This window comes from Hyperoodon ampullatus (genome assembly GCF_949752795.1).
Source record: "Hyperoodon ampullatus genome assembly, chromosome: 11".
Taxonomy (NCBI): Eukaryota; Metazoa; Chordata; class Mammalia; order Artiodactyla; family Ziphiidae; genus Hyperoodon; species Hyperoodon ampullatus.
Genome location: NC_136924.1, coordinates 16,039,723 through 16,058,294, shown reverse-complemented (window position 1 = coordinate 16,058,294; position 18,572 = coordinate 16,039,723). Strand labels below are relative to the sequence as shown.

The window sequence follows — 18,572 nt, the reverse complement described above, 5'->3', positions numbered from 1 at the left end:
ACTGAAGGTCAATTTGTCTGCCAGTGCATTCAAGTTTGAAAGTAGTATTTATCATGAATTCCTTTTTGTATGTGTGCATAGGTACAAACACCACATATACTGTTCTTAAAGTAAACCCAAGAAGTGTATCCAAAATACAAAACCTTTAAAATTAGACATGCTTGATAAAAATTTTACAAATACTTTGCTTCCTCAATGAATGATCACTAGGTAACACTTTTCATAGGCCTAATTTAAATGTTTAATATTAAACATAAGAGATTTTTTCTAAACTAAAATGTATGCAAAGGAGTACATACAGAATTAAAATAATTAAAATGATAAGATCTTGACTGAATCTCCCCAAAGCATGATGTTACCATGGAAACTAAGAATAGCATTTATTAAAGAATTACAAAACAAAAGATTGCTCTAATCCCATGTGTGTGCAAATCCTCCTCTAAGGAAATCTTGCTAAATGGTGACTTTTAGACATGTATTCCTATTGACTCTGAGTTTAAACTTTAGATAGCCACTAAGGATTGAAATAAAACACTAAGGACTAAAGGAAAAAAATAATTTTCCTGTCTGCTCCATTTAGTTAAGACAAGCTTTGAAAATACTGCATTAAATATTACTTTTATGTGTGTAAAGATTAAATTATGTATGTATTAATGACACCCAGAGGCAACAAAGAAGTAAAAGAAAGAAAAAACAAACCTTCATTATTTTGTCTGGAAAAAGCCCTAAACTTAAATGTACAAGAAACAGTCCTAGCTGTATTACAAGCCAACTCTGTCTTGGTTTCCTCATTTGTAAAGTGGTGTGACAATTATAGTGATTATCATCATCATCCTCATCATCATCCCTACATCCCAGAGTTGATGAAAGAATCTTAATGCTTAGTAAGTGGTAAAACTCTTAGATAATGTGAAGGCTTTTGTGAATAAGTATACCACAGTCTTTCTGCATACCATTTTCTCCATGTTTCTCTATAAAATAAAATCAATTTCACCATAATTCCAATATCTACTGTAAAAATGTGGACAGGTTTGTGAATTCATTTGAGCATCTGGCATCAATAGTCCTCGGAAGCCACACAATTTCATGTGCTATGTTTATAAATTATCCATGGAAAGAAAGTTACCAGCTTGAGTTTCTCAGTATTGACAGTGATTTATCATTCCTATTTAGTGAACACTGTTCATAAGTTATTATCAATTAAATATGTATGTGTTTTAATATTTATTGATTAGGAAAGTTTGAAAAATGAAAACATTAGCAAGACTCGTTCTGGGACTTGTCATCTTGGATGCTGCTGTGGCTGCCCCAACTCTAGAATCCATCAACTATGACTCAGAAACCTATGATGCCACCTTAGAAGACCTGGATAATCTATACAACTATGAAAACATACCAATGGGTCAAGCTGAGGTAACTGATTCCTCCCACTCCTGAGACTTTTTAAAGCATTGTATGAGGAATTATTAGGGTTTCTTCTCTTTAAATAGATGTTTGTTTACTTATAAGTGGAGATGTTCCATCTTAATAATTTCATATTAACTTTTTCTCCAGAACATGTTCAATGTGATGGAGGTTAACATTCAGAAACTCTTTTGCTTTCTTTATACTTCACTTTGTTTTCTTTATATTTCCTCATAAAATTGAAAAATAAAAGAGTTTCTATCAAGTTAGAACAGAGAAAATTAGGGGAAGAGGCAATCAATGAGGAAAAGGTGAATTCAAATAGTACACCTAAAATGATAAGGAAGTTTGGGAAGTTTGAAGTAAAGAAAAAAGACATGAGATTAAAATGTAATAGAAGAAAACTAAAAGAATGCAGAAAAAGGGCAATGATTTGAAACTTTACTGTATTCCAAGCTCAAATACGCTTCCCTAAATGACTGATTACCCTCAGCAGTAATGTAGGCATTGGCAAGATTACAGACCATTACCTAAATCTGATATGACATGTTCCTAATTAAATGGTAGGCTTTGTACATAACTAAAGGATACAGACTAATTTTTCTGAATCAGAAAACAAGCAGACCTTGAAATGCTGGAGTCTAATGAATGTACAACATTGACAAAAACTAATTAAGTACAAATAAACCGAAAGGGAAATTACATCACCTTTACAAGATCAGAACATATTCGGGGCAGTCATTCAAGTGTAAATTTTCTTAGAATAACTACTTTTGATAACTAGGGAAATGAAATATTTAGACAAAAGCATGTATTTAAATTGTATGGGACTTAGATACATCTTTATTAAAATAGTAAACATTCTCATTATTGTTTATGTTGCCTTCTAAAATACAAGAATTAGATTTTCACAGTACAGTAGTTTTTATGTATTCTCCCCCTGCACTATTCTTTTCCTGTCTTTCTCTCTTTTGCCATCTATCTCTCTCTATCTTTCTCTTCCCCTCTTTTTAGTAAAGTTTCAGGCTTGACAGCAGGCCACTTTTCTTCTGAACATTTAGTTATGACTCTGTTTTTAAGTCTTTATCAACATTCAGTGCTTGATTCATTTCACTGTGTGGCTTCTGTGAAGGGGATTTTCTGTTGAGAATTTATAGTCATTAATACCAATCTTGCTATATGTGATCTCTGTATCTCTAATCTAATGCATCAATGTAGAGCATAAGAAGAAAGTTTTTCAGTGCTTAACTCATCTGCCCTGTTCCTTTTTCCATCTTGCAGAAATATTAAAAAAAAAAAAAAAACTCAGTGCATATCTGCAGTTACCTACCAAATTAAATATTTTAATTTAAACTTATTTGTCATTCTTCCAAAAAATATTTCATCGGATTGGTGAGTACCATAGTGAATTCTTTATTTTAAGTAGGGCTGGGGAATTTGGATTCAAGGGTTTATTTATTCACTTCAGAAGACCAAATGCATAATAGAGGGACTACCATTTGAGACCAAGCCTACCCTAGGCAAAACTGTGAAGGAAGTGTATTTTATCTGCAGACTGCTTTTAAGCTATGCCTTGCTGTCAGAATCCTTTTTGCTGCCCAGGAGGCCCTAGACATTCTCATGAGAGTCTGAAGTTCTTCCTGCCATCAAGTAAAATTAAGCGAATATATATATACATATTAGCTTAATTAGCTTAATTATATATATATATAATACATATATTATATATTAGCTTAATTATATATATATATTATATGTATATAATATATATTATATATATATATAATATATATATATATAAAGATGATTTATTATACAACCTTTCCTCAGTATTTGCTTATTCTGGAATAACAACCTTCCTGTAAGGTACTGAATATGTGGCATTGTATCCTTACACACGCTAGCCCTTACTTCATGCAAACATTTCTAATTTTCATACTGGCTAAGCCAGACTCAGAAACCCTAACAACTGAGGGTTTCAGAAAGCCACTGCTAATCCCTTGTAGTTGACTGAAATATACAAGTCAGCCCTGATTTAACAATCCTTTGTGGTGAAGTCATCATCAGCAAACTGGTTTTAGGTGGATGATAGATATAGATACAGATACAGATATAGATATATACATGTGCTATAATAAAACTATAACACATTTGAAAACATCAACTATACATAATTTTTAAAAGATATTTACGAAGTTGTTCCAACAGCAAAAATCAATCAACCAACCTACTCACCCACCACCTATTGGAAAAAAGTCCCCAAACAAACAAAATCAATATGATAAAGAAAGTAAGATGACATAAGGAACAAAATTCAGAACTTTAACTCAGATCTCAACAACTTATTACTATAAATTCTTTACAAACAAACAACTAGCATATAATTCCCTATGGGAAAATATGAAATAAAGCCAGTACTTCCAGTCATGTGAATGGATTCTAGAATTTGGTTAACATGGCATGAATTTCTTTAATGCAGTTTTGTAAGTTCAGATTCTGGAAGGTTAAATACACTTATTTATCTCGTCTTTATAAATTAAAGGCAGTGGTTGCACATGTTCTTGATCTTATGTGACACTTTTTGAGTGAACGCTGATCACACACCCATATAAGGTCCAGTTGATGAAAAAGTTCATAGTAAATGACAGACAAAGGGAACGATGGGATCAGAGTCTTCAGTTTTTTGTCCTTGATGCCAAGAGTATGGTTCTGCATAATTTAGCCTAGAATTGATTTCAACTGTACAAAAGACAACTTTATATTCTAAAGTTGTAAATTTATAGGATAACCGCTTCTAAATGCCAATTTCTTTCTTTTAAAGTCAAAGACTTGGCATCTTATGCCAACAGAGTAGACCCTTTGGTCTAAACTTGGAATGATTAATACTTAAGGCCTTTGATATATGTGGTAGGTAGAATTCTAAGATGTGCCCTAAGTGGCCCATCCCCTGATGTGTCCATGCTCTTTGTAATTGTTAACATCATGAATATATTGGGGTATCACTCCTGTAATAGGTTATGTTATATGGCACAGTTGAAATTTAAAAAGGGAGATTATCTTGGTTAGCCTGACCTAAAGTCATGAGCCCCTTAAATCAGTGTCTTGAGGTTAGGGACAAAATTTGAAGCATGAGAGAAATTCAATGCAAGGGAAACTGTTTCTGGCTTTAAAGGTATCCATAGATGGGTCTATGTTCATAACAAGAATGCAGGAATTCTCTAAATGCTGAGGAGAAGCTTACAGTCAGCAAGCATATAAGGATACAAGAAACGCAGTCCTAAAGATACAAGAAACTTCAAGTACTTCAAGTACTACATGAGGTTACAGCCCTGGCCATCACTTTATTTTGGCCTTGTGAGACCCTAAGCAGAGAACCCAGTCAAGCCATCCTTGGACTTCTGATCCACAGAAACTATGCGCTTAAAAATGGGTATAGTTTTAAACTGCTAAGTTTATAGCAATTTGCAATGCAGTAACAGAAAACTACTACAATGTAATGATTTAAACTTTTTTTTCTGAAAGCCAAATTTGAATTACTATAAGGCTGCAAGGCTTCCATTTATGAGTCCAACAATTTACCTAGTCAGTGAACCAAACCACCCCTGATTCCCAGGGTTAGAATCTCAATAGAGCTTTATTGATTTCTATTGGTGGTAGTATATTCATTACCTCCTCAGTGGTTGGAAAAGGGTAATTGAAAGTATTTCTGTTTTGAAAATTATATGCAGCAACAGTATTTCAGATTCATGACTTACGTGATTTCTGATGATCTAGAATATCCAGGATCCACTGGATACTATGTTAGAAAAAGATTTTAGGCCCAGCAATTCCATCATAATGTTCTATATTAGCCAGTGGATAAACGTGCTGGTATAACATAAAGTTGTTGCAGTTTTTACTGAGCTTTCATTTTACTTTAACGATATGGATAGGAACTGGTTATAAGCCATAAGACCAAAATGCAGACGTTTTGCTTACTGATGAATACTAGCTAACCCTGAGCACTTATTATGTGTCAGTAGTGTTCTAGGAATATCACATGTATTATCTCATTTATTCCTCCCAAAAAAACAATGAAGTGCCATTATTATTCCCACTGAATATAGATGAGGAAGGATATCGAGACAAAGAGCAGTTAAGTAACTTGACTAAGATTACAGTTATTCATAATGTATAATCATAGTGATGTTCTCATATCAGAAAATAATTTCCAACAGACTAATGAAAGATTATATTATCCTCCCTCCATTTTTTTACCACTTTCTAATTGTCCTTTTAACTTGAGCTGGTTTTGGTTGAGCTGAATGCCAGGTGCATTCTATACTGCACTCTTAGAAAGAAAAGCATTCTTCTATGGGTCAATAATGTGAACTAGAAGTAACATTTATAGACAACTGACTGTTATCTAATTACTGTAAGAAAAAAATGGCTTAGACTAACTACTTAGTCTATACTTCAAAGAATAATTGTGAATATATATTTGCCAACATATATCCAAGTTATGAGTAATAACCTGAATATATGCATATATACACACATATATATATATATATATATTTGGGAGTCTAGGATCCAGGGAAACATTTCCCTATTTTCCTTAAAGGGTTCACCAAAAAACTAAATAGTTCAAAATTCTGTATTCTTTGAGTGGCTTAAGTTGAGACTGCATTTTTGACCAAGGCAGGTATTTGTTTCCATTTTCATGCTATAGTTTTTGGGTTATTGATTTTCCATTCCTCTTAGGTCTAAAAAAACATTGGTCCTGACCATGAGTAATTTATTTTGCCCAGAAAAGTACTCAGTGACTGTATTAATATTTATGGAAGTTCTGCTGAAAGATATGAACTTCCATTCCTCCAGAAAATTCTCCTTGGCTCCAACCAGATAATTAGACTTCTCCTCACCTATATCACATTATTTAGTCTTACATAATTACCTCTAATTAGGTGAGCCTGCACTGTTCCTGCGTCTTCAATAAATACCAGGAATGTTATACCCTGTGGTCCCATGAAGCACTTGATTGTATTTGCTGTAGGGTGGCGTGAGGGCATTTACAACGCCACACAATGCTCTTTCATGAGAACGTGGAGGAACAGGTTGCAATTTTTAAGAAATCTGTTTGTTTTCTGGGCCATACGTCTTGTAACTAAGTGTGCTTATCATTTTGCTCAGAAAAATGGCTCTTAATTGTTGCCTCATTCTTCGTTGGTGTCATATTATTTCCCACACCTTTATTTTCCTATCATCCTAATCTCCTCATGGAGATTTTTTTGAAGTATTACCATACATGCTTTAAAAACTGCCTTATATACTTTCTGGAATGAGATAAGGTATGTATTCATAAGTAAATAACATTAACAACTAATAAAAAAAACACGTCAGTAACAATTGGCCAATAGGATATTTCTTGAATGAGGAATGCTTTTCTTGCTATTACTCTCCATTGATCTTAAAATGAAGGCCAATTTTTCTCTTTCACAGAAAGAACAAGTGGCTAGATTGTTTAAAATTAACCCTATAAAGAAAACTCCCATTGAAATAAACACATTCAGCTTCAAAAATAGCATTTATGGATGAAGAAGCTATAAGCTCATCAAAGGGATGAAAATTAAATTTAGTGAAGTTATAGGAATGGGAGAAAACTCAGTGAAGGCAGTTGTATCCATTAACAATGGAGCAATGATTTCTTTTCTCTTGTCATAACACTGTGTTATGCAACACATGTTATTCTTCTTTTAGAATACATATTGATGGTCTGTAACACCTGAAATTACTTAAGTAGAATCAAACTAATTTAGGACTACTTATAGAAATCAACATCCACTTTAGATAATGATATATAAGAAGGATCTTAAAATTAGGTTATCTAAGTATAATAAATTGATATAGAACTTTGCTAATGCTAGAGAATAGTTTGTCTCAAAACTCATCTTTATATTTTCTGAACAAAAAGTAATTAAATTACAAATACTTCTACAATTTATTTCCTCTGGTGAAAAAGGCATGCAATACTTTTATCTTTATATTTGGAATTATGTCTCACTTTGGCCAATTTATACAATATGTTTTAAAGTTTCAAATATATGTTTGGCATATAAAATACCTCTTACTGGAAGAAGTAACTTGTTAAAGTGTCAGTCAGCCTGAAGTAAATATTCTTTTCAGGATATGGCAAAAAATAAAAGCTAATCTTTCTCTTTACCCTCTCTTTTCACTGAAGATGCTCTGGAGGATGAGAGGAAAGAATTTTGCTGATGATCTTTTAATACGGTTGTCTGACTGACTTTCCATATGCTTCTTTCAAAAGCAGCATTAAACCATTTGATTCTTATTGTAAGCTATTTGAAAACCTTAAAAAAACGAAGCAACAAAAATGTACAATCATGGAGGCTCACAGGAAAAAAAAATTATTCATAGTATTTGCCAGTGATTTGTTTGTGTATCTGTATTATACATTATTTATGAGACCACAAATATAAGTTAATTATCATAACTGTCCCTTGAAATAAGACTTGTTATTATTATTATTATTATTATTAAAAACAACTAAGGATCAAAATGTTGCCCAAGGTTATTCAACTAGTAAGTTTCAGAGTAAAATTTAAACCAGGTTCTTTTAACGTCAAACTAGAGAGACCCTGGCACTAAAACCTCCATTATTTTCCTGTTCCTTCTCTTTCATCTTTACTTCTTTTAGCTGTGTCCAATATTGAGGTTTATTTTCTCTGAAATTAAGTAATTTGATTATTAGGAATCAGAAAAAATTTTTCAAGTGATTGCAATTAACACACTATCTAAGCATCTCTCTTAGCTGTCAAAGTATTTAAGGGAGAGACAGGACAGATGATCCTTCTGAACTGAAAGCAGCTTTGTCAAAAATATGGGGACTGAGCAATCTTTGCCAAACACATTTCTTCCTCATTCATTTTCAAGATAAAGTAGAAAATAAGATACAGCTTTCACTGCCAATGTTCATGGTCACATTCTTTTAGATAATTAACATGAATCATTTAAATCAGTTTGAGTACCAGACTTATGCTTAGAGCAGAATTTCACTGCACTTAGCATACCTACATGCCAGCATGTGGAACCCACAAGAATATTCTTTAGTAACTCAGGCTGAACGGCTCAGGGGCTTTTAACATGTTCAGAAACCAACTTCTGATATAATGATAACAACAAAGAACACTTTGAAGACTGAGTAGCAAGTGGTGGGATAATTTGGGAGAAAGATAAATTTAAAATTCTGTTTTGTTTTACTAATATCTTACTTAGTGTTGGAGTAAAATTCCAAATAGCATTCTGGATTTCGAAGACTTTAACAAAAAGGAAGATGGGTCTATAATTTAAATATTATGTGCTGAGGAACTGAGCTTATTGGTTAGGTATAGACTGGCAGGGTGGCGACCCTAAACTAAGCAAATAAACAGATGAGGACTTTTGCTTCTCACTCTGGCTTTGCCTGGACACTTAAATCATTACCACACACACTACAAAGAATGGTGGGAGAAACCACTAGCTTTGGGTGTTGCTCATGTGCACACCCCATTCATCCTTGAGAGCCAGTTTTTCACAGTGTTGAGTGACATGGGCTATGGAGTCAGTCTCCTCATGTGTGAGTCCCAAGTCCGTCACACCAACTGTGTGGCCTTGGACAGTCATACAACCTCTCTGAGCCTCAGCTTCCTATTTATAAGAAAACTCGTGAGAATTAAATTAAAAACTTAACGGTTTAACTTAGAGCCTGGTACATAGCAAATGTTCAATAAATGTTACTTTTACCATGGAATCAGTCATTGAATCAACAGCCACGGAAGCTTATGCACTGGTGATCAGAGAAGCCGTCAGGGAAGGGATGGGATTTGCGCTATAATGAAGACTAACTCTACTGGGCATGGGTTCACCTTGCATCCGCTTCCCAATCTCTTGCTGAGAGCCAGGAACAGGAGCAGGTAAATCAGACCACGTCCTTCCCTGTCCCTCAGTATCCCTCAGTCGTTATCTTATAAACACACAATTTCAACACAATAAAGGAAGTGAAAAAATAAGAATAAACAAGATCAGTAGTTATTGGGACATAAGGTTTCTATGAGTTGTCACAAAATATATACATATGCTGAGAAATTATGTCTCCAAACCTGCTATTATTTTACTTATATGTTTATTTACCACCTTTTTTGAACAGTATGTAAGTCTACTTACATGAATAAAAGCTATAATGAATACAGAAATAGATATATAAATATATATAATATAAATATAGATAAAATAAGATTAAATATAAGCTACATACAATAATATTATCTCATAAAATAGTTTATAATATATATATAATATAGAGTATATTATATTCTCCATATCACATCTTATATTGTATATTATTATGTGTCATACTACATTATAGTATAAAAATATAAATTAGGAGAGTGAGGCAAAGAAAAAATAATAGTTGAGAAAATAATATGAAGCTGGGGCCAAGTACATATTTGAAAATGCATACCATTTTGTATTATGATACATATAGAGACTTATAATATTGAAGTTTTCTGGGCAATAGTGTTAGGTTTTAAGGAACCTCATATGTGCCTCTGCTATGCCCTACCTAACTTTAGAATCAACTGAGGGACAGAAATGGGACTCAGACAAATAACATTCCAAATATCCCCTTTATTACTGATAAAGGCTAGGTTGTAATATATGCCTTAGGTGTGAAGCAACTATGGGCTTCTTAATACAAAACTTCAGAAATAGACTAGGTCATCAGTCACAGGCAATGCTGGCCAACCACAGGCCTCAGAATACAGTAAACCTTCGCACATACACAGAGGGGCAAACCAGAACTTATGCTCCTGACAGGCAGGCGACTCCCCTAAAGAAGATGAACCACTCAGGCCAAGCTCCTTCTCACTCACCAATCACCCTGGTCTTTCTTCCTCTCATAGGAGGAGTGAGTCAAGGGGCCCACAGAGGATATTCCCACTCCCCAACACGGTGGCCTCTCAAGCCATCAGCCTTGCCCATTAGGTTCAGTATAGCTTTCCATGTCGAGAGAGAAAAGCAGCCCACTTCTTAGGACAGTCACTCCTACCTTCATGAGGCCTGCCCTCATGCCAACTGGCACTCTTAGATGTCCTCTGGAAGTCTGTAGATTTTGACCCCAGAAAACTCTGAAGTGGATCCAAGAACATCAGTGAATTTATCTCAAAGGCCTCTCTGCACCTAAGATTGAAATTTCACTCTCAGTTCTACGTTCTACCTCAAATTATATCAAGCCACATTATCTAATATCAGAGTTTATGAGAGTTTCTGCAATGAAATGAAATGCTAAGTAAATACACTCCAATAAGACAATTCCAGAAACACAGAGGACACGGATTAGCATATAGCTCTCCTACCTCTATAAAGTTTTTGAGGAAAAATTAAAAACTGCACATTAATGTCTCTTACATATTAGAGTCTAAACTTGTTTAAATCCAAAGATATTGCTGTACAAAGTCAGAATTACTAGCCTTGTGATTTAAAAGTCTAAAGAATATGCAGTCCAAAACTCCCCTTTCTCAATTTCTGTTGATTCATCACAGCTAGATGAATTCTTTTTGCTTGGGTCAAGCTGGCTTCTTTCAGTAACTACAACCTGAGTGGCCTCTACTAGATACAGATGTAGTTCTTCAGAGGCACATAAATTGCTATTTGTTCATTACCAAGTCTCCTATGACCTTGATATTTAAAGAGAATGGAGCATTAATTGCACATACAATATTATCACATTATTGACCTTAACCCCTATCAAATTTTTAAAAACCAGATAATCCTGAGTCCCTAAAATAGTTATTCTAGGCAAGAGTATATTCCCCAAACCAGTACATACTGTCCAGAGACCAAGAAGACAGTTGATGGTACCTGAGAAGTTGGAAGATGGAAGAAATCTTGTTTTGACCTCATCCAGATGTTGGTCAGCATTGTCTCTAGTCTGCATAGTTTGAGCTCAAGTACAAATGGGAGAAATCTCCCACCAGGAGTTAAATTATGGCACTGTTTTACCATGATTAGAGCAGCTGTTCTCAAAGTGTCAGCATCTCCCGGGAGCTGGTCAGGAATGCTAATTCTCAGGTCCCAATCCAGACCTAACGAATCAGAAACTTGAGAGGGGGGCCCAGTGATCAGTGATTCAACAAACCCTCCACGTCATTCGGATGCACCTACGGTATGAGCAGCACAACATCCCCAAACACAATGGCCCTTCTCTCAGAGTATTACTGGAGACATTCCTGTTTCTTAGCACAGTTTTCATACATCCTGTTTTCTAGCACAGGTGATTGAAGGCAGGCCCAATTACCAGGTCCATCTTGGGCTTCTCTTTCTTTCTGCATACTGCCTTTGAATTCCCATTTTCCTGCTAAGCCCTGGTATTCTGGTACCTGGTGTTGCACTGAGTATGTGCTCTGTCAAGTGACAGATTCTGTGATAAGCAAGGATTTTCAGCCAGGGGTTTCTCCAGTCTAGAAGCTACGTGCCCCAAGGGTAGGGGCTTTTACTCTTGCTTCAGGCTGTGGAATTCAAGAAATCCGCCTCCCAGAGAGTTTCCACTTCTTCCCCATGTTTTTGTTTTGTTTTTCAGCTGGAGAATCAACCTCAGCAGATTCCTGAACTGAAACTGCTGTTGATGTTTCTGATGCCTGTGGTCCTTGGGAGGCTAGTAAAAAACAATCCTTCTACCATATTCTCATCAAGACCTTACTCAACATTTCAAAGTTCCAGGACTTAATTAGCATTTTTGTCTCCCACATCCTATTCTGCGGAATTAATTTCCCCTCTAGTGTAGTGGTTCTCAACCTCGGCCATATGTTTGAATCACCTCTAGAGTTTTAAAACATTTCAATGCCTAGACCATACCCTAGACTATTAAAATCAGAATCTCTGGGGGTAAGACCCAGGTAGGGTATTTGACATCCCTCAGCTATTCTTTCAGTGTGTCAGGTACTATTTTTTTAACCAGTTTAATATGCTTTTCAATTTGGTCCCTTTACTTCTCTTGTACTGTGTGCTAAATGACAGCTTTTTTCTCTTTTCTTTCTGGTCCAGATTTTTGTTTTTCTGACATAGTTCTCCAGATTTTGTCTTGTGGCATCTTCCACAGAGACATTAAAAAATCAGTAAATTACAAATCTGCCGAAAGTAACATTGTTCAAAAAATCTTTGGAAATCTTCACATTTCTGAGTTGGATAATCCTATCCTGGACATGTTCTCCTACCATACTAATTTCTAACCCCAGATGGGACCTGACCTCTTATTGCCCTTCATAGCCTTTTTCTTAAATGCCTAATTTTCATTAGACCCTCCCTAATTCCACAGATTTCTCATTCTAACACTCCTAGGCCAAGTTATGGTAAACCTTGTTTTGAGTTTGCCAGGAACAGAGAGGCTTACACTGTTAAGGTACACGCACACACAGGCATTGAAATAATTCAAGAATTACTACTTGGTAATGCTGTCATCCATCAGGTTGTACAATTATTGGCTTGTGATGTCAGTGTACTCCACATGAGATGCAGATAGGCGGGCCCCAAAGGATAATCACAGTGACAGCATATCAGTATCTTTGTTAACATTCAATATGGGCTTTAAAGAGGTAAATGGTATATATGCAAATATATTAAACACTCCATTTCTTAATGCATAGAAGGAGAAAAGCAAATAAAATATATCTAAAAGATATTGAGGATTGATCAACTCTTTTTTAAGTGTGTTTTCTCTGGAGTTATGATATCAAAACTCTGATCAAAGACATAAACACGAAAGAAATCAAATACAGAACATTTAAGATAAAAATCCTTCACAATAACTATATTGAATCTATAACATATATGGAATGGAAATTGAAGGGGATCCGTACATTTTTGTACTGAGATTAAAAAGGAAGATCAGGGCTTCCCTGATGGTGCAGTGGTTCAGAGTCCACCTGCTGATGCAGGGGACGCGGGTTCGTGCCCCAGTCTGGGAGGATCCCACATGCCGCGGAGCGGCTGGGCCCGTGAGCCATGGCTGCTGAGCCTGCGTGTCCGGAGCCTGTGCTCCGCAACGGGAGAGGCCACAGCAGTGAGAGGCCCGCGTACCGCAAAAAAAAAAAAAAGGAAGATCATAGAGTGAAATATTGCCAAAGCCAATTAACTGTTATTCAGCAGCCTTCTCCTATTGGCAGGAGGATCTCTATCATGTTAATGACTGCAAAAACTTAACGATAGTCAGCAAATATAAGGATTTTGAACCCTTGAAAGACAGTCTTTCCTTTACATTATGCTATTATAGAGCTGATATACCCAGGGTCCTTTGTTCTGCTCCTACGAACTTTTGATTATAATCAGGCCCCCAAGTGAAGCTACAGAGACTACAGAGAACATATTGGTGGAAATAACAGGGTTCAGGTTAGCATCCTGGTTTAGTAGTCTTTGGAATTTGTTTAAAGTAATTCTTCCCCTGAGAGATAAAGTCAGGTTTCTAAATTTGTAAAATTTTTCAAGCCTTTACCACTGAGACTGTACATTAGGGAAAAAAATAATGTAATAACTATCTATTTTGAAGGCAATTGGCTACTAGCTGCTCCTCCCTGGGACATCCTCCAAAATGCACGTTTTCTTATTCAAAATGTCTATAATTACGTCTGATAATATATACATCATCAACATCATCATCAATGAATAGCAGTTGTATGCAGAGAAGTTCTACATATTAAAAGGCACAGCTTGTTATAGCTTGTGCCTCAATAAAGTCTGTGTTAGAAGGAACAATTTGCTTTGTGTTAGGATGGGAAAGATTGAAACTTAAAAAAATACTAAATTACTTCATCATTAAAAAAAGAGCTAGCATTTGAACGTTTCTAAATATCTTGGTTTTCAGTCCAACTTCTTTGTTTTCAATTACTGTGATTGACTGCCTCTCCCTGCCCCCATCCTCATGAGATTACTGATTTCAGCCTACACTAAATGGTCCTGGCATCCTTACTTGGGGAACAAGGGCAATAAGGGGAAAGGGAACACGAACTGACTTTGCTATTAAATAATGTTGCTACAGCCTTTGCCAAAGTTCCCTACCAATACTATTTGGAGACATTCAATTAGAACTAGATGATACATTTTGTGAGAACTAAGATATTGGAAACCTATTAAGTTTCTGGAGTCTAAGGGGATAATGGTGAACAGAGTCCTGAATAAACTGGGATAAAACTGAAGTAAAAAATCTTTCTGGCAAGTAAAAATGAAATATTGCCATGTTCTGACAACAAGGAAAGGAAATGAGAAAATAAACATGTGAACAAAGAAAAAAATGCTGAGGTCCCAGAAGTGACACAGACTAGGGAGGGTATGATTAAACGGAACCTCTAAATCATCAGCTTTTGTTTCTTTTGCATTAAATTTTTCACTTAAACATTGCACTGAATACAAAGAAGCATTACCATTTAGAGTTATCTATGAAGAGTAACCATACATTAGGATAGATTAAAAGAAAAGGAAGCATTTACATGTTTTCGTCAGTACATACATATCTCAGCAAGTCAATATCAAATGTTATGATTACTATATGCTATTCTGATTAAACAAAAAGCCATTAACTAATTTTGATTTTGACTTGCAGATATTTATTCATTATATAGATTTATTAATTTTGACTTAATAAAATACTGATTTAAAAATAAATTGAAACAATGGTGAATTCACTAAAATTAAGTGATATAATATTTCAGTAAGTACTATACCAAATAACCAAGATCAAAGAACAGTTCCTTGTAAAAGAGAAATCAGAGAGGATAGGGAGACAAAAAAATGTGCATTTATTTTTTCTAATGTCAATGATATGTGCTAGATAGCTCAACCCCCAAAATATTAGAAACTGTTCCATCAGTTTAATTAGGAAACACATAAGAAAACAAAAATTGAAAAGGTCTATATTAGGGCAAGTTACATTAGCAGCTGTAACAAACAATTCAAAATCCCAATGGCTTAACACAATAAAAATTTATATCTTGCTGACATGACTACCCAATGCAGGTCAATGAGTTTACTGTCTTCTAAGTAGTTATTCAGGGATTCGAACATCTTTCATGCTAGATCCACTTTGTCACAGTGGATCTTCTGTTGACAGATTAAGGGAAGAGAAAGATCTGAAGAAAGTATGCTTATTCTTCACTGAATTTGACCAGATGTTGCACATGACCTTCTCTCCCCGTCAGTTGGCTAGAACTAGCCACATGACCCAAGCTAGAGTCAAATAAATTGGAAAATTTATTTTAGCTGAATGCCCAGGAGGAAAACAAAATGATTTGGTGAATATATGAAATTGTCTTAGCCATCATGTTTAACCAGACTAGAGTTTCATTCTACATAATACTTATTTCTCGCGAAAGTGAGACAAAATAATAAAAAATGTGGCTTGAATTTTACACTCTACCTACATCACTGTTATGTGATTTTTTTTATGCTTGTCAATTTCAGGGAATGACTGGCTGCCAAGTGCTCCCACAGGGCAACATGGCCTTGGTAGGGTGTTCAGCCTTCAGGTTCAGCAACTGACTAACATAATCAGTCACCATCAGAGCTGATGGTAGGTTGATAAATGACACCAAGAAAAAAAATCACGTGAGGCTTAAAATATGTACAAGAAAGTCCATTTATGAATTTATAATGTGAAGTCATTCCCAGCGATGACAATGCCCACTTTTCCTATCCAGAGCTCCTCCTCCTCAGAATGAAGATATTTAAGAAGTTAGATTATTCAGCATAATTTTTTTTTTTTTTTTGGCTGAGTACAGAATCAGTAAATATTAAGGGCGTTGTGCAGTTCTGTGGCAACAATAATCAAGTTCAAATCCTGGCCTTACTACATAGAAGCTATGTGACCTCAGGCAGTTTATTTAACCCTCCCTCCTTCCATCCTCAGTTTACAAATCTATTAAATGTGCACAATTATTGGTACAGATTTTTGTGTCGTATATGTGACTATTTAACTAATATCTATTTCCCCATGAGGGTCAATGTTATATACCTTATTGTTGTTTTTTCATCATTATATTTGGTGGCTTAAAACAACCATTTATTTAGCTCACAATTCTGTAGTTCAGCAATTTGGGCTGTGCTATGTTTCTAGTTTGCACTGGGCTCACTCATATATCTCCAACCAGCTGTTGGGTTGGTTCAGGGATGGATGGACTAGGTTGGCCTCAGCTTACATGGCTTTCCTGTACTCCATATGCTCTGTCATTTTCCAACAGGCTGGAGCCAGCTCGTTCATATGATGACTGGGCAGGGTTCCTAGAGAGCAAATGAAAACATGCAATATTTCTGGAGAACGACCCTCAAAACTGACACAACAATACATTCTGTTGACTGAAGCAGATCAGGAGGCCAGTCTAAATACAAAATTCAAGAGATGAGAAATTACCCTCTACTTCTTGATTGCAGGAATTGAAAAGTCATGTTGCAAAAGATCTTAGAAAAGGAATAATTGCAACAATCCAAAAAAAACACACAAATCTACCATGAAATCAATGGTGGATGTGCCAACAGAAGTACACAAAGCTCTGAGAGCCACTCATCAAACATGTTTGTCTAAGTCACAAAGATCATGAGATGTTTCCTTGAGGAAGTAAGACCTGAACTAGATATGAGGGGCAAATAAGCAATTACAAGGCAACTTCAGGAGGTGGTGGATATTATCTAATATCTTGATTGTGATGACGGCATCACAGATGTTTGCATATATCCAAACTCAACATGCTGTACACATTAAATATGTGAATTTCTTTGTATAGCAATTATACTTTCAATAAAGCTGTTAAAAATAGAATAAGGGAAAAAAAGCTGGGGAGTGGAGGGAGTTCCAAGCAGATGACTAGTGCATGCAAATGTCCTATAGCAGGAGGAACATGGAGAATATAAGAAACAAAAGATGGCCAGTGCAGCAAAAGAGAACAATTGGCAGGAGATGAAGGCAGAGGACACTTGAAGGGCAAACCATGCAGGACTCTGTGAATCACAGAGTTTTAAATTTATTTTAATAATAATAGCAAACCTTTCCATGGCACTTACTACGTGTCTGACATTATTCTAAGTGTTTTATGTGTATTAACGTTTTCATCCTAACACAGCTGCAATATTTAGATCAGGATTTTACAATAAAGAAACTGAAGTTCAGGGAGGTAAAGTAACTGCCTGAACAGCGAGGCTAGATTCAAACTCATCTAGTCTGGATCCTTCCTCATAGTCAATATGTTGCAGTGCTTCTTCAAGGCCATTGTTCTGTTGGTTATCACGAGCAATAAAAAGCCACTGAAGGCTTTCAAACAGGGGTGGACATGATCAATTTTGTATTTTTAAGAGTTTATTCTTGCTGAAGGTTGAATATATAGCAGAGGAGATCCCAACTTCCTGTAAGTAGACTATGACTGTATTTCAGGCAATAGAACAAAGTAACTTGGATTATGGTGATGGTAATAGGGAGAAAAAAACAATGGTATTTATAGGTGTTTAGAAAATATTAATGATGGGTAAAATGGACAGTTGATCACAACTTAAGTGTAATGTCTGGCACAGACATTCAGTCTGGTTGATTAGACAATTATAAAGACTGGTGAACCTTCCATCATTTACAGATTCACTTATTCATTTAGTGATCCTTTCACTCATTCATAAAGATAGGAATCAAATCTGAGTAACAAATTCTTTCATAGCATTCTTCCCCCTTCGGTTTTTTTTTTTTTGCGGTACGCGGGCCTCTCACTGTTGTGGCCTCTCCCGTTGCGGAGCACAGGCTCCGGACACGCAGGCTCAGCAGCCATGGCTCACGGGCCCAGCCCCTACGCAGCATGTGGGATCTTCCCGGACCGGGACACGAACCCACGTCTCCGGCATCGGCAGACGGACTGTCAACCACTGCGCCACCAGCGAAGCCCTCAAGTCCTTTTAATCCTTGGTTCTAGGTTCAAATATTCTGTTCCTTTACAATGACTTACACTTCCTCCAATTGCATTTTTAGTGAAAAGTATCCTTTGTACCACTGCGCCACCAGGGAAGCAAGTTCCTCACTGGAAACTTAGTGCAGATTAAACGCAGAGATGAAAAAATATTAAAATATCAAAAAACAGAATACATTCGTTTTTATTCATTCAAACACAATG

General features: G+C 35.7%; 1 protein-coding gene across 1 annotated transcript in view; it reads left to right on the top strand.

Moving 5' to 3' along the window:
• Positions 1-1,248: 1,248 nt before the first annotated feature.
• Positions 1,249-18,572, top strand: part of EPYC (epiphycan) — a gene marked incomplete at both ends in the record, with an annotated part of 34,866 nt that continues 17,542 nt past the window's right edge. The window contains one exon of the mRNA XM_079714190.1: positions 1,249-1,413. Coding sequence (XP_079570316.1) covers positions 1,249-1,413 — 165 coding nt within the window. The remainder of the gene's footprint in view (positions 1,414-18,572) is intronic.